This window comes from Cryptotermes secundus, unplaced genomic scaffold (genome assembly GCF_002891405.2).
Source record: "Cryptotermes secundus unplaced genomic scaffold, Csec_1.0 scaffold860, whole genome shotgun sequence".
In the NCBI taxonomy this organism is placed as follows: domain Eukaryota; kingdom Metazoa; phylum Arthropoda; class Insecta; order Blattodea; family Kalotermitidae; genus Cryptotermes; species Cryptotermes secundus.
This window is the reverse complement of record NW_019739976.1, coordinates 380,785-396,056: the sequence shown is the minus strand read 5'-3', so window position 1 is coordinate 396,056 and position 15,272 is coordinate 380,785. Positions and strand designations below refer to the sequence as shown.

At 41.8% G+C, this 15,272-nt stretch overlaps 1 protein-coding gene across 7 annotated transcripts in view; it reads right to left on the bottom strand.

Moving 5' to 3' along the window:
* Positions 1-1,120: 1,120 nt before the first annotated feature.
* Positions 1,121-15,272, bottom strand: part of LOC111872245 (Kv channel-interacting protein 2) — a 324,290-nt gene continuing 310,138 nt past the window's right edge. For all 7 annotated transcript variants that reach the window (XM_023865942.2, XM_033754627.1, XM_023865947.2 and 4 more), the window contains one exon: positions 1,121-3,235. In XM_023865942.2, coding sequence (XP_023721710.1) covers positions 3,125-3,235 — 111 coding nt within the window. In that variant the 3' untranslated portion in view covers positions 1,121-3,124. The remainder of the gene's footprint in view (positions 3,236-15,272) is intronic.

The window sequence follows — 15,272 nt, the reverse complement described above, 5'->3', positions numbered from 1 at the left end:
ACTGCCTTATTAGGGTGATGCTTCTCAATGTACGATGCAACAGTTTCCCATGCTTTCAGCATTTCTCTTATTGCACCCGAAGATTGTTGCTTTACTGTTATCTCCTCCTCCTCCTCTGACAAACTCTCCTCCACAACTTCTTGCTGTGAAACACAATGAAACTCCAAATCGTGCAAATCATTGATGTAGACTGATTGTATGTGCATGCTAGAACAGCCATTCACACCTCATTCTCGCTTTTCAATGATTTTACGTTTCATTTCTACGGTTATTTTTATTCTCTTATGGCTGTCTTTTTGCGGCTTTTTCTTCGGGAACATTTTTGCAAGGGTTATTAAACTTTGCACAAAAAAATCACATATAATATGTCTGAACACAAGTTTGGAAAAATGTGTGATCACAAGCGACACTAAGATCCTAGCGGAATGAGTGCTAAACACAGACTGATGTAGCAAGCGCACAATCCCGGACTTCCCCTCTCGTCACTCTTTATGCGAAACGTCGCTCATAAAGTGAGACTTTTTTTACAATTTGTTTTGCTTGTTATGCGAATTACTCGTTATGAGAGGTGCTTGTTAAGCGAGGTGCCACTGTATATCGATGTTCAGGACTTTACATATCTCATAACTATTAGAGCACAGTGATTTGTGTATGTACCATCTGCCTTAAAAACTGTGCATTCTTCTCACATGGTGTATTTATGTGTTTCATATGAGCCTCACAGAAATAGCGATTATTTCCTTGAACAGCAGTAATGAATTGGTCTTTGTAATGGAGATGGAGTATTTCCCATGAGGAAGCAACTGAATTTTTAAACTTTATGCAGTAACTGCATTCTCTCCAACTTTGAATTACTTAATGCGTGTAACTAATTTGCTGTCTGTAGTAATATTTATAACAAGTAAACAGAAACTAAATTCAATAAGGCAGCCATGATGAAAGTCATATAAAAATTGAATACACTCTCATAATATCTATACAGAATATACATACTATATTACAGTTACCTAGTACTGAGTAGTTGGATTACTAATATAATAACAAGAAGATGAGATTCGAAGAAAGACTCTAAAATATATCTCCCCAACAGCATATATTCTGATTCACTGATAAAACTCCATTTCTTGAAAATAATTATCCTCCATTCTGCTAATCAGACTACAGTTGTTTCTTATTCTATAAAATCCCATGCAATCCCATCTTTTTCAAAATCACATTCAATGGGAAATTACAAAAAAAATCCATTATAACACTATTTATACTTTCACTATATATATATAGTAATTGCTGAAACAATGTCTAGTTGTTTGTTTCAGATATTTCACGAACCTTTCTTGTGTTGGTACTTAAAATGTCCTAAAATTTCTCTTCATCACATCTACATCCAAGTTACATTAAAGTGCAGTTTAAGGTATTTATCAAGTTGCTTAAATTCACTCACATGAAAATCACAACCTTAGGACAAAGCTGTACAAATTATGGCAAAGAACTTCTGTCATAGGCTTTTAATCATATGTGTAACTTTGTGAATTAAATGTAAAGTAAGGTGGGGGAGAACCTACCCCACTTCATGTCATACCTCATTATGGAATCAAGAATGAAGAACTGCTAAAACACATAATACTGTGGAACTTTTAGAGAACCACACAATAAGGTATGTCACAAAATTGGAGAGCCTTCTCCCACAGTTTTATTAAATGGGAGATTATATTGACTGTGAACATAATACTAACAGGATGCATAATACATGTTTTTGTACCTAACATGATGTAACTTCAGCATGAACGGTGATTAGAAAGGTTGTTACAATATGATGTTACCCAGAAACATGTTGTGAAGAGTACTGTAGGAATTTGAAGGTACAGAGTGGAATACAAACTGAACACATGGTGTGCCAAATGCAGTACTATGCCTGATAACTGGTGATACAGACAAACAGTTGTCCCAGTGTGACCAGATGCCAAATTTTGCAAAACATTCCACATCTTGCATGTAAATATATGAAAGGGAAACACTTAACACTTTATATGGGTATTTTGGAAATTAATGTATGCTTAGTTCATTAAAGATCACTGAGGTGTCAAAGGTCCTGCTGTAGTTCAATTGTCTTTCGCAAAGAAATCTGAGTACAAAACAATACTTCTGTTGTTAAATAAAATTAAGATTAAATATTTATTACAAACATTTAAAAACCAGAAATATGGCTTCATTCATCCCTTACTGAATAAAATCAAAATCCCTTGTATTATAATTAATCGATAATGTGTTTTTGCCTTTAAAATTTAAGGAAATGAAACTCAAGTCTCATGTTTCACTGTCAGAGAGATCGCACAGAAACGTCATACATCACTCTTCACACGGATATGCTTACTGTGTAGGGAGTGATTTTTCTGTTCTTTACTTAAACAGTTACTTAAACAGTTTTGAACTGAAGAGTGTGTTAATGTTATAATGGAATAATAATTTGACTGCCTATGTGCCAACTGTTTGGTCATGATTTTCATTATTACACGGGTCTGATCACCAGAACGTTTTCCTAAAGCTTCTTTTCGTTATGTCCTTCAGACCGACTTGCATTAACTATTTAAAGCATAGTGGATACCTGTTTACACCACCTGCTTCAACATTCAGAAACTCTGCATTGTACCCACAAAGTACATTTCACATTATTCTCAGAACATCAATATTTCCCTGATCAGTATTAAGTCGTTAGTGTGTTTTCTATGAGGTAGGAAATTAACATTAAAATATTATTTACTTGGACTTGGGGCTCTAAAGGGTTAAACAGGTTTTGCAGTGTTTACCGGATATTTTTTGCTGATTACAATAATGCTCCATGTGGCCCATAGATGGCTCTGACGTATCGTTGTTTTTTAACTCATACTAACATACGTACATCATAATTTGACGTTTATATAAGATAACTGCCGTCAACGCAAAAATATCTAGAGAGCATATTTGGCCCTCCCCTCCACCAAGCAGCCCAAACATGAGTCACGAGTTACCTCCAGCACGTTCAAGTCGCTGTCTCCCGAAACTATCGATTCACCACAGTCGATGAACACAGCACACGTTTTCACAATTAGTTCGCGCACACCGCCCTCAGGTGGCACCTGTATCTGGATCACAACACTGTATCCAGCGTCTCCAGGGACTGGAGAATCTGTTCGTCTCTGGAACACCATTCCACTAGCTCGTCAATTGTCACCACTCCGTCCTTGTTCGTATCGATTTGCTGTAATCACAAGAAAACACATTTTCAGGCTAACACAATATTATTACTGCATTTTTTTTTATAACTGAGTACACGGCTTTTTCGTGCGTTCGCAGCGAAGGTCTGAAAGGAAAATGTCTGTTACTATCGCCATATCTCTCCGTCCTTCTCTCTCTACTCATGTGAACTGATAAACGGATCTCCGTCGAATATGATATTACTAAAATTTTACGACAAATTCTAATTCACGTTAAAACTGGACAAATAATGGATGCCCTTTTCTGTGCATAGGTTCAGCCTAACTATAACGTAACTCGCTACATATTTCTCTGAACAAATGAAAGAATGTTTGGAATAAACATTTTAGAGAGAATTGAAATGTCTGTAAGTCTTACGGAAAGCCTGTAAGAAGAAATGAAAAAGAAGGCACTGAATGCATAACAACTTGTACCTCATGTGCACATATGTGAGGTACTTCTCTTATATTACTGAAAGCAATCGTTATTCGCCAGGGTTATTCTCAAAATTAAATGTAATAAAACACTGAATTTGCGTCTTTATTGCGACAATGTTATTGAACGTTATGAAGAATTTACATGTAACTGCAGTAAAACTTGGTTATAGCAACATCGGTTTCTGCGACACCTTGTCTATTGCGTCAAATATTCAATGGTACGAACTAATTCCTCATAAAGCAACTGTTTTTATATCTTGCTTAGTACGACATGCACAAATGCATCAACCTCGTATGTAACGTCATTTTCATTCCTGAATTTCTCTGATATCGTGGGAAAGTTCGATGTGTCTGCCCGCCCTCACTTTCTCTACTTGCTGACGTGACTGTCCTGGAAGAATACGACCGCGGGCTGGCTGCAAGAGGAGCGTAGGTTTTATGCGAAAACAAGGGTGTGGGGTGGGACTGCGTGAATAGTGCAAGAGGACGCGGCAGGTTGTTAACTGCATTCCTTTCCTAGAATCTCGTCTAACAGGACCTCACATTGTCTACTTACCCTACAGTGTTCCTGCCTAAACCCAGAGAAGTGCAGTAGCGAAAACATGGCAATGAAAAGGAAAGTTTTAAGCATTGAAGAGAAAGTTAAAGTGATTTGTGAAATAGAAAATGGAAAGAAAAAAGCTGATGAATGCCGCGAATTTGGTTTGGTGAATTCTACAGTACAAATGATATGGAGATTCCATATTAATTCCACGTTAATGTTACGTTATTCTGTACTTAACTACGTATTTCACTAAAAAAATGCAACATTTTAACTCGGTTTTTAGTAGATTTTTACGTGGCTAACATAAGGCTACTGTGGAAGTGCCCATTTCGGTTACATCGACATTCGTTTATAACGACACTATTTTTAGGTCCCTTTGATGACGTTATAACCAAGTTCTACTGTAACTGAAAAAAATCTCTTGACAAAGAAAGGTATAAATAATTATAATAACTACAAGTATCTTTAGCCTACTTTCTTACAATAGGTTTATGCGATTTCCATACTGTCTCTGTGTTTGTGAATCCCCCCCCCCAATTAAGTTTTGGATGCCTGCACCAATCTTTATGAAACTTGGTATGTACTGTATATCATGGCATCTGAGCCCATCATAGCGGCGTACTTCATAAACCCCTCCCATCAGTCTGTGTGTCTGTGTATCCATCCAATCGTTGCTAGACAAAGGCTCAGTAAAATGTACACGATCTCTCCTTTCGAGCCAATGGGTCGGTAAACACGTTCACACGGCAACAAGCAACAATAAGAGAATTGTTGGACGGGTGTGTTTGTGGGTTTGTCTGTGCATCTTCTATCGTTGCTTAACTCGGTAAAGACGTTTCCGCGGCAACGAAGAATTGCTGACGTCGTTTTCTATGCGGTCCGTGTCGTACGCAAGGAAATTAGGCGATCAGTTCTTCTCAGAACTTCTTATCACAACAACTTGTAATCAATCCACCGAGCAGAAAAATGAGGCCCTGCTGAGTTCTTAAAATTTGAATTTTTCTACTATTTGAAAAGACAGGTTTTCACCAAGAAAATTATTATTTGAAAGTTTGATTAGGGTTAAAAATATTCCACCGACTCGTGACACGAACTGAAGTATTCAGAAAATAATAAGTCGTTTTTTTGTTAGTCACTGCATTAAAGTCCTGTTGAATTTCTCAGAAAAATCCGTATAATAATGGAGAAAAGGCAATAACCCAGACCCACCCCCCCAAAAAAAACACGATATGATAACACTACGTTGAGACATACCCTCCATTACAGGCGTATATTACTCTCTCTTAATAATCTGAGTATATGTCGTAGAAAGAACAAAAGGCGAGGTAATATGCTACGTCACTATTTGACGACGACATATCAATCTAGTCAGATTGAAATATTTATTGCTGCAGAAGACAACTGCCGAAGTTGTCAGTCACTTGTATAATTCATTACATTCTGAATGTATTTTTTTTCATCACTCTAATGGCTTTGTAATCCATCTATCCATCTTCTGGTGACATCCAAATGATCACGGGGCAGAAACACAGAGGATACAACAATATTTCTGCATTATGGTGGCGCTAATACAGACGCATGCTTTCCGACGCTGTCGTTTCTAACGGTAATTGAAATGGCGTCCATACACTGACGTGTCACTGAGTGTAAGAGTTAACTAACTCCATGGAGTAGAGTATTCTACTTCTTGGGTACATGAAAGTCGCTCGGCTGCTGAGAAAATTCTCACCATGTTGTGGAATCTGAAGGTTCACTACCAGGTTCCTAAGAGAGGGAAATTGGTCCCCTGTACTCAGTTAAGAGACCCCAGTCCTCGTCTTCCCATCTTGTTCTTTAGGATCAATTTTAATATTATTGCCTCATGGAAGGCTAGGTTTTTCTATGACCTCCTTCCTTCAGGTTTCCCTATGAAAACTATGCATGTAATACTTCTCTTCGCAGCCATGGGTGCTATATACTCTCATCTGAGCGTTTTAATATTTTAGGGCAAGGAACACGAACACAGCTTTCTCCATTCTCCTGCAACCTTCTCTCTCTTGCGTTCAGATATTGTCCTCAGGGCCCCGTTCTCTGTATACATTATACTATAATATTACATTACGCTGTGTTCCTACTGGAGTATGAACTTCCCATACTTTCTCCCGCATTCATTTCCAGTTCTACGTGCTATCGAACGATACGTCGAGGCTGAAGCTAAGAGCCATTTCCCACGACTAACACTTAAAAATACACAACCGTAGAACCTCTCCTTTATGCAGTATACTACAATTTGTGTATGCACAGAAGAGACACGATACGCCGAAACAAAAGACTGCTCGCTCATTCGTGATGTATACCTTCACGCAATGTATTAAGGCTCCACAGGGTGCGGTGGAAAACTACGATACATCTGAGATAGCATAGCAGGTCTCGAGGCCGAGACGTGAACCCATGACTCCCCGATGATGATGCAGAAGTGCTAGTCCTTCCACAGTGACGCTGGGAACACTACGGGTAGACAGATGGACTTCGTGCACTACATGACCAACCCAAAAATCCAAGTGAGAGGGGAAGTGTAACGTAGCCTATATCTGCCCTCTACCGTGTGGACTGACTTCATGCAACCCTAATCAGAGCACTGCAATCGGGCAACTTAATTATTTTAGACTTTGCTAACTTCAGTCGAGCCAGACGCAGAGTCGTCACGGCGCTGGAATGACGTCTACGCTCAAATTATCCAGAAGCAGCAGCGAAGATCGAGCGTCGACTAATTAATTCATTGGTTAATTGCCTCACAGTCTGTTCGATGCGAGGACGTAGAAGGGAAGGGTTAGTCTGGTGGTGAGATAAAAACGTACCCGCACAGAATTCTAGCGAAACAAAAGAATGGAAACGGGTCACCGCCGCTGCCCTGGCAACATGGCGCCGTACTAAGTGACAAGTGTAAGTAGCAGATCAGAAAACTTAAGGGCATTCTGAAAGCTTCATAAAACATACCTGTTATATTAACATTTCCAAGCTTTTAAATTCACGTAATAGTTAAAAATTGAGTTCGTACCTCACAGGGAACACATTATACTCCGCTACAAAGCCCAGCCGGTTAATGCTGTTTAGAGAAATAATCACTGTTTATTGCGGGCATCACACGGAACACACAAACACAATGTGTGGGCAGAATGCCGTATATATAAATTCAGTTCGTACCTCGCAGGAAACACATTACGTCTCCGGTACAAAGGCTTCGTAAAACATACCTGTTATATTAACATTTCCAAGCTTTTAAATTCACGTAATAGTTAAAAATTGAGTTCGTACCTCACAGGGAACACATTATACTCCGCTACAAAGCCCAGCCGGTTAATGCTGTTTAGGTAAATAAACGTTGTTTATTGTCAGTCATACGGAACACACAAATACACTGTGAGCAGAATGCCGTATATATAAATTCAGTTCGTGCCTCACAGGAAACATATTAGTCTCCGCTACAAAGCCCAGCTGGTTAATGCTGTTTAGGGAAATAATCGCTGTTTATTGTGAGAGCCATATGGAACACACAAATACACTGTGTGGGCAGAATGAATAGTTTCTGAATGTTACAACGGGAGGTATATACTAATACGAAAAATCACGGAATCATCCCAACACTTGACGGTATGTGAACTCAGCATTTAATAACGTCGTTAGATTAACAGTAAACAAATGACAATATGTAATATTGTGGCATGTAGACCCGTTGCTGAGCAATGACCGCGAGACAGACGACGGTAGAGCAGCCGCTGCTAGGCAGTGGCAAAAAAAAAAAAAGAAAACAGGGTGGGACAGTCGCCAATTAGTAAGAAAGTGATCATGGAGGCAGAGGACATTGTTGGGATCGTCACTATGTAACGACTGGCGATGACACAGCAAACTGAGAAGACTTATTACGTGCTGTAGTGAGCTACGGTGTGTGTGAATTAGCATTAGCGCTATAGTTACTAGTAGTTAAGATCTGTAGGTGTTCAATAAATCTATTTACCAATTCAGACACCGTCTGTAGTCACTCATACACGTGAATATATATAGAAATAAACAAGTTAAGTCACAGTGTTCTGAACCCGACATGAATCCGTGTCCCCGGAACCGTTTGATCGCACTATGTTCAGAGCTGGACAGCCCACTAGTTTTATGCAACCCGCCGAACGACTGCCGGCTGCTGGAGGAGTCATAAACAGAGACGTGAAGTGACGCAACCAATTTCAGCACGATGCGGCGTTTATGCGGTCAGTAAGCTCGTGTCATTGAAACGGATGGCTGGTTTCCAGTTCAGCGGTTCGCCGTCCGGTCTCGGTGCACTTTACTTTATTACACTTTAAACTTTAAACTTTAAACTTCACACTTTAAACAAAATAATGCCTAATAGCTGTGCGGTAAATCTTTATACTTCGGTGCATTGTAAGGTTTTGGAGGTTTTCCTCAGTATCTGTACTGAATACTGGGATACTACCTATGCCTCTATGTTCACTGTTCGTAATCGTGTCGCCGTCTCATTCAACCCTATAAGACATGTAATCTCTAGAGATGAAATAAACAAACTCCGTGGCCTGCAGGCCGCAAGCGAAATATACCGACCGAGCGACCGCCGCTTGTCGACGAAGTTAGTTCCAACTTTTACGGAGAGAGGATCTTAGGCAACGGAATCCACGGCCGTTAATCTCGGTTTCCTAGACCGGAGCCACTATTTCCTTTAAATAGCTCCCCAGTTATCCTCATGAGGCTGAGTGGACTCCTTTCCAGACCCACTAATCCTAAGAAAATCTGGTAGCGCCGGGAATCGATCCCGGGATCTCTGGATTTGTAGGTAGGAACTCTGACCACTAGACAACAGTGGCGGTCTTCTGAACTGCTCACAGCGTCGTTAAATACGCAACAAATAAGTAAATATATTTTATGTCGACTTTCTTTATATTTTAATTTAAGTGTCGTCTGGAGTGTTGCTTTCTACGTTACAGAACGTGAAGTCAGTTTCTGTATCGAGTCTTGGAAGTTTGAGGTTCATAATCAGGCGCTGTTTTAATGCTAAAGCAGGTGGTACATATAGTTACCACTGCGCTTTCTCTCTCTCCTCAATTATCCTCAGGAGGCTGAGTGGACCCCGTTCCAGACTCACTACTCAGAAAATCTGGTGGCGCCGGAACTCGGACCCGGGACCTCTGGATCTGTAGTCAGGAACTCTGACCACTGTACTACAGAGGCGGCCCTAGAGATCTCCAGTCTCATGACGGCACTCAATGAGCATGAGACAGAGTCGGAAGCCGAAGAAACTCAATTACAGAGCCATCTATGGAGAAGCAGAGTAAGTTGGGTCAGGCAGCAGTAGATCTATAGCTTGATACTTCGGCAGGTTTCTGGTTCCAGCCTCGTCAGGGAGTTTTTCTTGGATTCCTTCAATCCCTCCATGCACATTCTGGATAATTTCCTTGAAGTGGGTCATGACCGCTTCCTTCCATACCCTTTCCTTTCAGCATTCATCAGTCACCATACCATCGACACTATATAGTCTGAGGTACTGAAGGTGTCTTTAAACAAACTCTGTAGAAGTAAATGCAGATAACTTTTGAAGGCGAGTCTAATTTCGTGGCCAATTCAGAGTTTCGCCTCCGCAAAGTGAGGCACGTTGCGAAACTGCATAGCTCCAATCGTAATACACAATTTTCTTACACTCAGGATTCTCATATTAGGACATGTTAGGCTATTCTGATTGGGGCGATTTCTTCTTCTTCTTCTTCTTCTTCATGGAGCTGATCCCTTCTTGAGAAGCCACCAGTTGTGCAGCTACTCAAGAACTTCCCAGCATTTTATGGAACCCGAAAGTTCATTACCATGTTCACAAGAACCCTCCACTGGTCCGTATCCTGAGCCAGATCAATTAAACCCATAATTTTTATTTATTTCTTTTTAATTCGCTTAGTGGGGGGTGGAGTCCAACTGGGTCCACTCGGCACGGCGGCCACTGACTTGCCTATTGTAGCTTGCCCCGGATGATTATGATGACGAAGAATTTGTTGGAATGAAGATTGGCAGGGGAAACCGACGTACTCGGAGAAAACCCGCACCAGCGCCACTTCACAAATCCCTCTTGACCAGACCCGGGATCGAACCCGGGCCGCCGCGGTGGGAAGCCAGCGACTAACCGCTTGAGCTATAGCGCGGCCTTTAATCCAACCCATACAACCCCATCGTATTTCTCTGAGATCCATTTTAATATTATCCACCCACACACGTCTCGGTTTCTTTCCTTCTGTTTTTTTATATATTCATTCCTCTTCGCCCCATTCGTGCTACATGCCCTGACAACCTCATCCTCCTTGACTTTATCATTCTAATTGTAATTGGAGAAGGGTACAAGTTATGAAGCTCCTCATTATGCAGTTTTCTCCAACTTCCTGTCACTTCATCCCTCTTCGGTCTAAATATTCCCAACACCCTCAGTCTACGTTCCTCCCTTAATGTCAGAGACCAAGTTTCATACCCATATAAAACCACAGACAAAATAATAGTTTTGTATATTCTAATTGTTACGCTTCTAGACAGCAGAAGAGAAGACAAAAGGTTCTGGACTGAATGGTAGCAAGCATTACCCGAGTTCAATCGCCTCTTAGTTTCCTCCTGAATCTAATTTCGATTTGTTACAGTCGTACCCAAATATCTGAACTGTGCCATATTTTCAAAGGAAGTTGGGGGGGGGGGATTATTTCTCGATATTATCAGCAAAATATTGCTGGCCTACAGCGTCGAATTGTAGGATGGAACATGAATGATGAACTGGAAAGGATTCGGAAGGACGTCATGGCCTAATCGGGGTGCTATCTGGAGGGACTCAGAATAAACAACGAAACGGTCTGTCAAAAATAACCGGCGTCCAGATCGGGGTTCGAACTGAGAACTTCCAGAAAGAGCGTTACCGTTACATCAACCAGTCTTGTCTGTTATTTGAGTAACAGACACAAGAAAATGCTCTGAACAGTCGGGAATATAGCGGTCCATTTCGCTGTTATCGGCCGACAACACCTGCCAGGGCGGCAAAGCACTTCACCCGCCATGCAATAGAATCCAACCTCGTCTGCCGAATCAATAAGAAAGAAATAGGAGCAGTGACATATAGGATATTTATCACCCCGCCAAACGACAAGTTAAGGGCATCCAATTTATGAAGAACAGCCCCACGCTTTTTCATATAGTGTTGAGAGGCCGGAGGAGCCGGAGGGGGAACAAATTTGTTCTCCGGTTCAGAGCTATTGCTTGGTGTAACGAGGGTGCTCACTGCTTGCCGCGTCAAACGCGCCGTGGGACATCCAATATAATAGCTCCTCCTGTGTTCTACAACACTGCCTAATCCCTCTTAACACAGGCGAAGTACCACGGGACACAGCTTTGCTTCATTCTCGTGGCTTATGCAGTGAATGTGGACAAATGTTGAGGACAAACGTCTGGTCAGAAACGGAGTCCAGAAGTCAGACACCAAGAATGTGATAATGTGCTGCCTGGTCAAGGCTATCGCGCGTCTCAGGGAGATTGTGATAGACGGGTAGGGAGCAATAGGGGAATGATTATTAGCAGGGGAGAACGGAAGGAACTCGCAGAGGAACCAGCCCCAGTGCTATCGCATTCACTGCGAATCTCACAGTCTGCGGATGTCTGGACCCGGACCTCCGAGGTGAGAAGCCAGCGGCAGAACTGCTGGGCTCCGGAACTGGCTGTTAGAACATGAAGTTTGAGGTTATCGAGGCGGAAAATGTTACGATTAAGGACATTTGAAAGTGAACTGTTCCAAAATGCACTGCGTCACATCCCAGAGCGCCGTCATCTTAATAAGCATATAGAACTTTTGTTCAGATGCATCTCATTATGCATTCAAGAGATATGACAAGAGTTTGGGCAAAGAACTGCGGCCGTGGATTGTAATATTCCTACTTCTTGCAATCACGAAAGTGTTTCGATTTCGATGTAAAATTACGTATAAAATGTTGCTAAGAAAATCACAGAACAAGAGACCATTTGAAAGTTCTAGACGTTGATGGAAGGATAATATTAAAATGCATCTTAAAGAAATATGGCGTGAAGTTTCTTCTTGGATTCATATCACTTATAATAGGGCCCAGTGCCCAGCTCTTCTGAACACGACTATGAACTTCCAAATTCAAGAGAAAGCGGGGAATTACTTGATTAGCTAAGCGACCATTAGCTTCTGACGACCGACTCGTCGAACAGATTGATCTAATTCTAACGGTATAGCCTTGTGTTTGGGAGCTGCTCGGTTTGGATCTCGGCTGGGACACCCATTGTCCTGAGGTTTTTCGTGGTTTTCCTCAATTCTTCTAAGAAAATTCCGGGTTACTATCCTATTTACGTCACGCCCGCTTTCTTCCGAATCCTTACCAATTCATCAACAATCCTATCATCCGACGCCGCAATCTCTCGATACTGAAAGCGTCATTAAACAACAAACTGCAACAACAGATGAACTTTGTTCGCCGCAGAACTTTATTTAATGGACTGTCATGTGAATGTGTGTTCTGATTTCACACAGTGCATCTTGGGTCGAATACCGTGATCTGTAATTCATGTAGATGTAGAGAGGCTCTGTGGCTAACATTGTGTTTCGAACACGCTGTTCCTAAGGGATCAACTTCTGTCCAGACGGCCCAAACCTGATTCATGCTACAGAGAGGCAGCTCGAGTGAAATTTATGGCTACAGCGCCGACAGTACACTGAGGTGGGGGGACTGGCTTTCTGCAGACATTATTAAAAAGTTATCCTACCGGGTAGTCTAGTAATAAAGGGGTCGGCGTTCATATACCTGACAGTAATTCTGATTTAATGGGATCGCATTCCTCGACGCTTTACGTGAATAAACGCAGTTTCATATACAAAAAAGAGTGTCACACGCCGAGGAGGCTGATTCAGTGGTAATGTCCTACATTTGTGTTTGGGGCATTACTGATTCGACTCTCGGTCGGGACATCGACTATCCTGACTAAGGATATCTGCAGTTCCCTCAGTCTCTCGAGACAAACACCGGAATAGCACCTCTATTAAGTAATCCTACCATTTGACATTTTCAGGCTGTGTAGTTCAGATGTTGGGACGGACATTAAATAAATCACGAAATATGTAATAATAACACTACCGCTGCTGCTAGTAATACTAAAGTAACCCTCGATAATCCGGATTAATTTGAAAGGGGAGGTCATCCGGAATAACGAAGCAAAGACAGCCATAAAAACAACTTACAAAGCAAATAAATGGATATTTAATAATACAGGTAGTGCCGATGAAAATACATTAAAAACACACTGCAGTAATTTCTCCACTGTCAGAAGCCGAAATCCATGGTCTCCTTCATGCAACTGAAACCAATCTGGGATATTTTCTTGCGTGGTTTCGGTCTCTCCAGCTGCCATCAACACAGCCTGAAAGTCCTTTTGCTCTAATCCCTCTTGCTCCTAAATCCCATGTGTCTTTTAAAGTAAGTATTCAACTCTGAAGATAATTTTTCACTTTTCATATTTCGAACCGGAATAGCGAGGGTTTATGTAACAACTACTGCTACTGGTACGCTTATTGCAGAAGAGGTTGGCCTCAAGTAACGCTCAGTTTCCGGGAGGTGCTCGGTTCTAATCTCGGAAGGAACACCGGTTAATCTGACAGGTGTTTAGCAGTTTCCATCAGTGCTTCTTGCTGAATGCCAGGATCGTAACTCTATAGATCACAGCCGCTTTCTTACAATTCATCATACCATTCACGGTGCAGATACACGCCAATATCTTGAAGCAACCGACATAAAAAAAAACTCACCCTGTACCATAGGGTAACCAGGTCATGATCCGGAGTCAAACGTCGCCCCAAAATTATTATTATTATTATTATCATCATCATCATCATCATCTTTTGTATTCTGTTTTTTTTTAATTATTTTTGTGTATTTCTCTCTATTCGTGCTAACTTTGTAATTGGTCTCTGTGCTGTTAAGTATGCATGTAAATAAACACGAATTAAATTGACTTATTATTATCGGGGCGCGTGGTAGCGTATTTGGTTGGAGGGTCGCGGGTCAGATTCCCAGTGAGGCCATTGGAATGTTCAATTGACCTAATCCTTCCATCCGCACTATGGCCCTGGGGTCAACTCAGCCTCTAACAGAATTGAGTACCAGGAATCTTCCTGGAGGTAATGGGAGGCCGGCACTTACGGCTCTGACCCCACCGCCGCCTGTGAGCCGATTGTCTAGAAAATGTGACAGCCTCGACATCTCACAGCCTGTTACAGGGATAGCTATTATTATTATTATTATTATTATCATCATCATCATGAGCCCTCTTCCAACCATTACTGAATAAGAAAATACAAAGGAAGCTGCAACGTCTCCCCAACAGCTGCATCTCGCCTGGTCAGGGGGCTATGTCGCTCTTACCCTTGTGGTCCAGCCTCCCTCTGCTGGAGCCAGAATAAAATGTGTAGACAGGCTGGAGCTATTTATAACGTCATCGACCCGCTACGCCACTCGCTGTCAATACTACGTCACGGCCACTACGGGCATACCGTATCAGTAAAACAACCGGCTCCATTGAGAGTGCGGGGTGAAGCAACACGTCATCAGAACAGGCGACTGAGGTTTCTTAACATATTAAAGCAACATGTACCACCTGGTTTAACTTTCCTAACCTCTCAATTCTGCCCACACGGTGCATTTGTTTTGTTTAGTATTATTTTCACAATAAACAGCGATTATTCCCCTAAACAGCATTAACCGGTTGGGCTTTGTAGCGGAGACGTAATGTGTTTCCTGTGAGCTGCGAACTCTTCTGTGGTCTAGTGGTCAGAGTTCCTGGCTACAGATCCAGAGGTCCGGGTTCGATTCACGGCGCTATCATATTTTCTGAGAAGTAGTGGATCTGGAACGGGGTCCACTCAGCCTCGTGAGGATAATCGTGGAGCTACTTGAATGGATGAGTAGCGGCTCCGGCCTATAAAACCGACATTAACGACCGTGGGGATTCGTTGCGCTGACCACGCGACACTCTCTATCCGCTAAAGTTCGCAT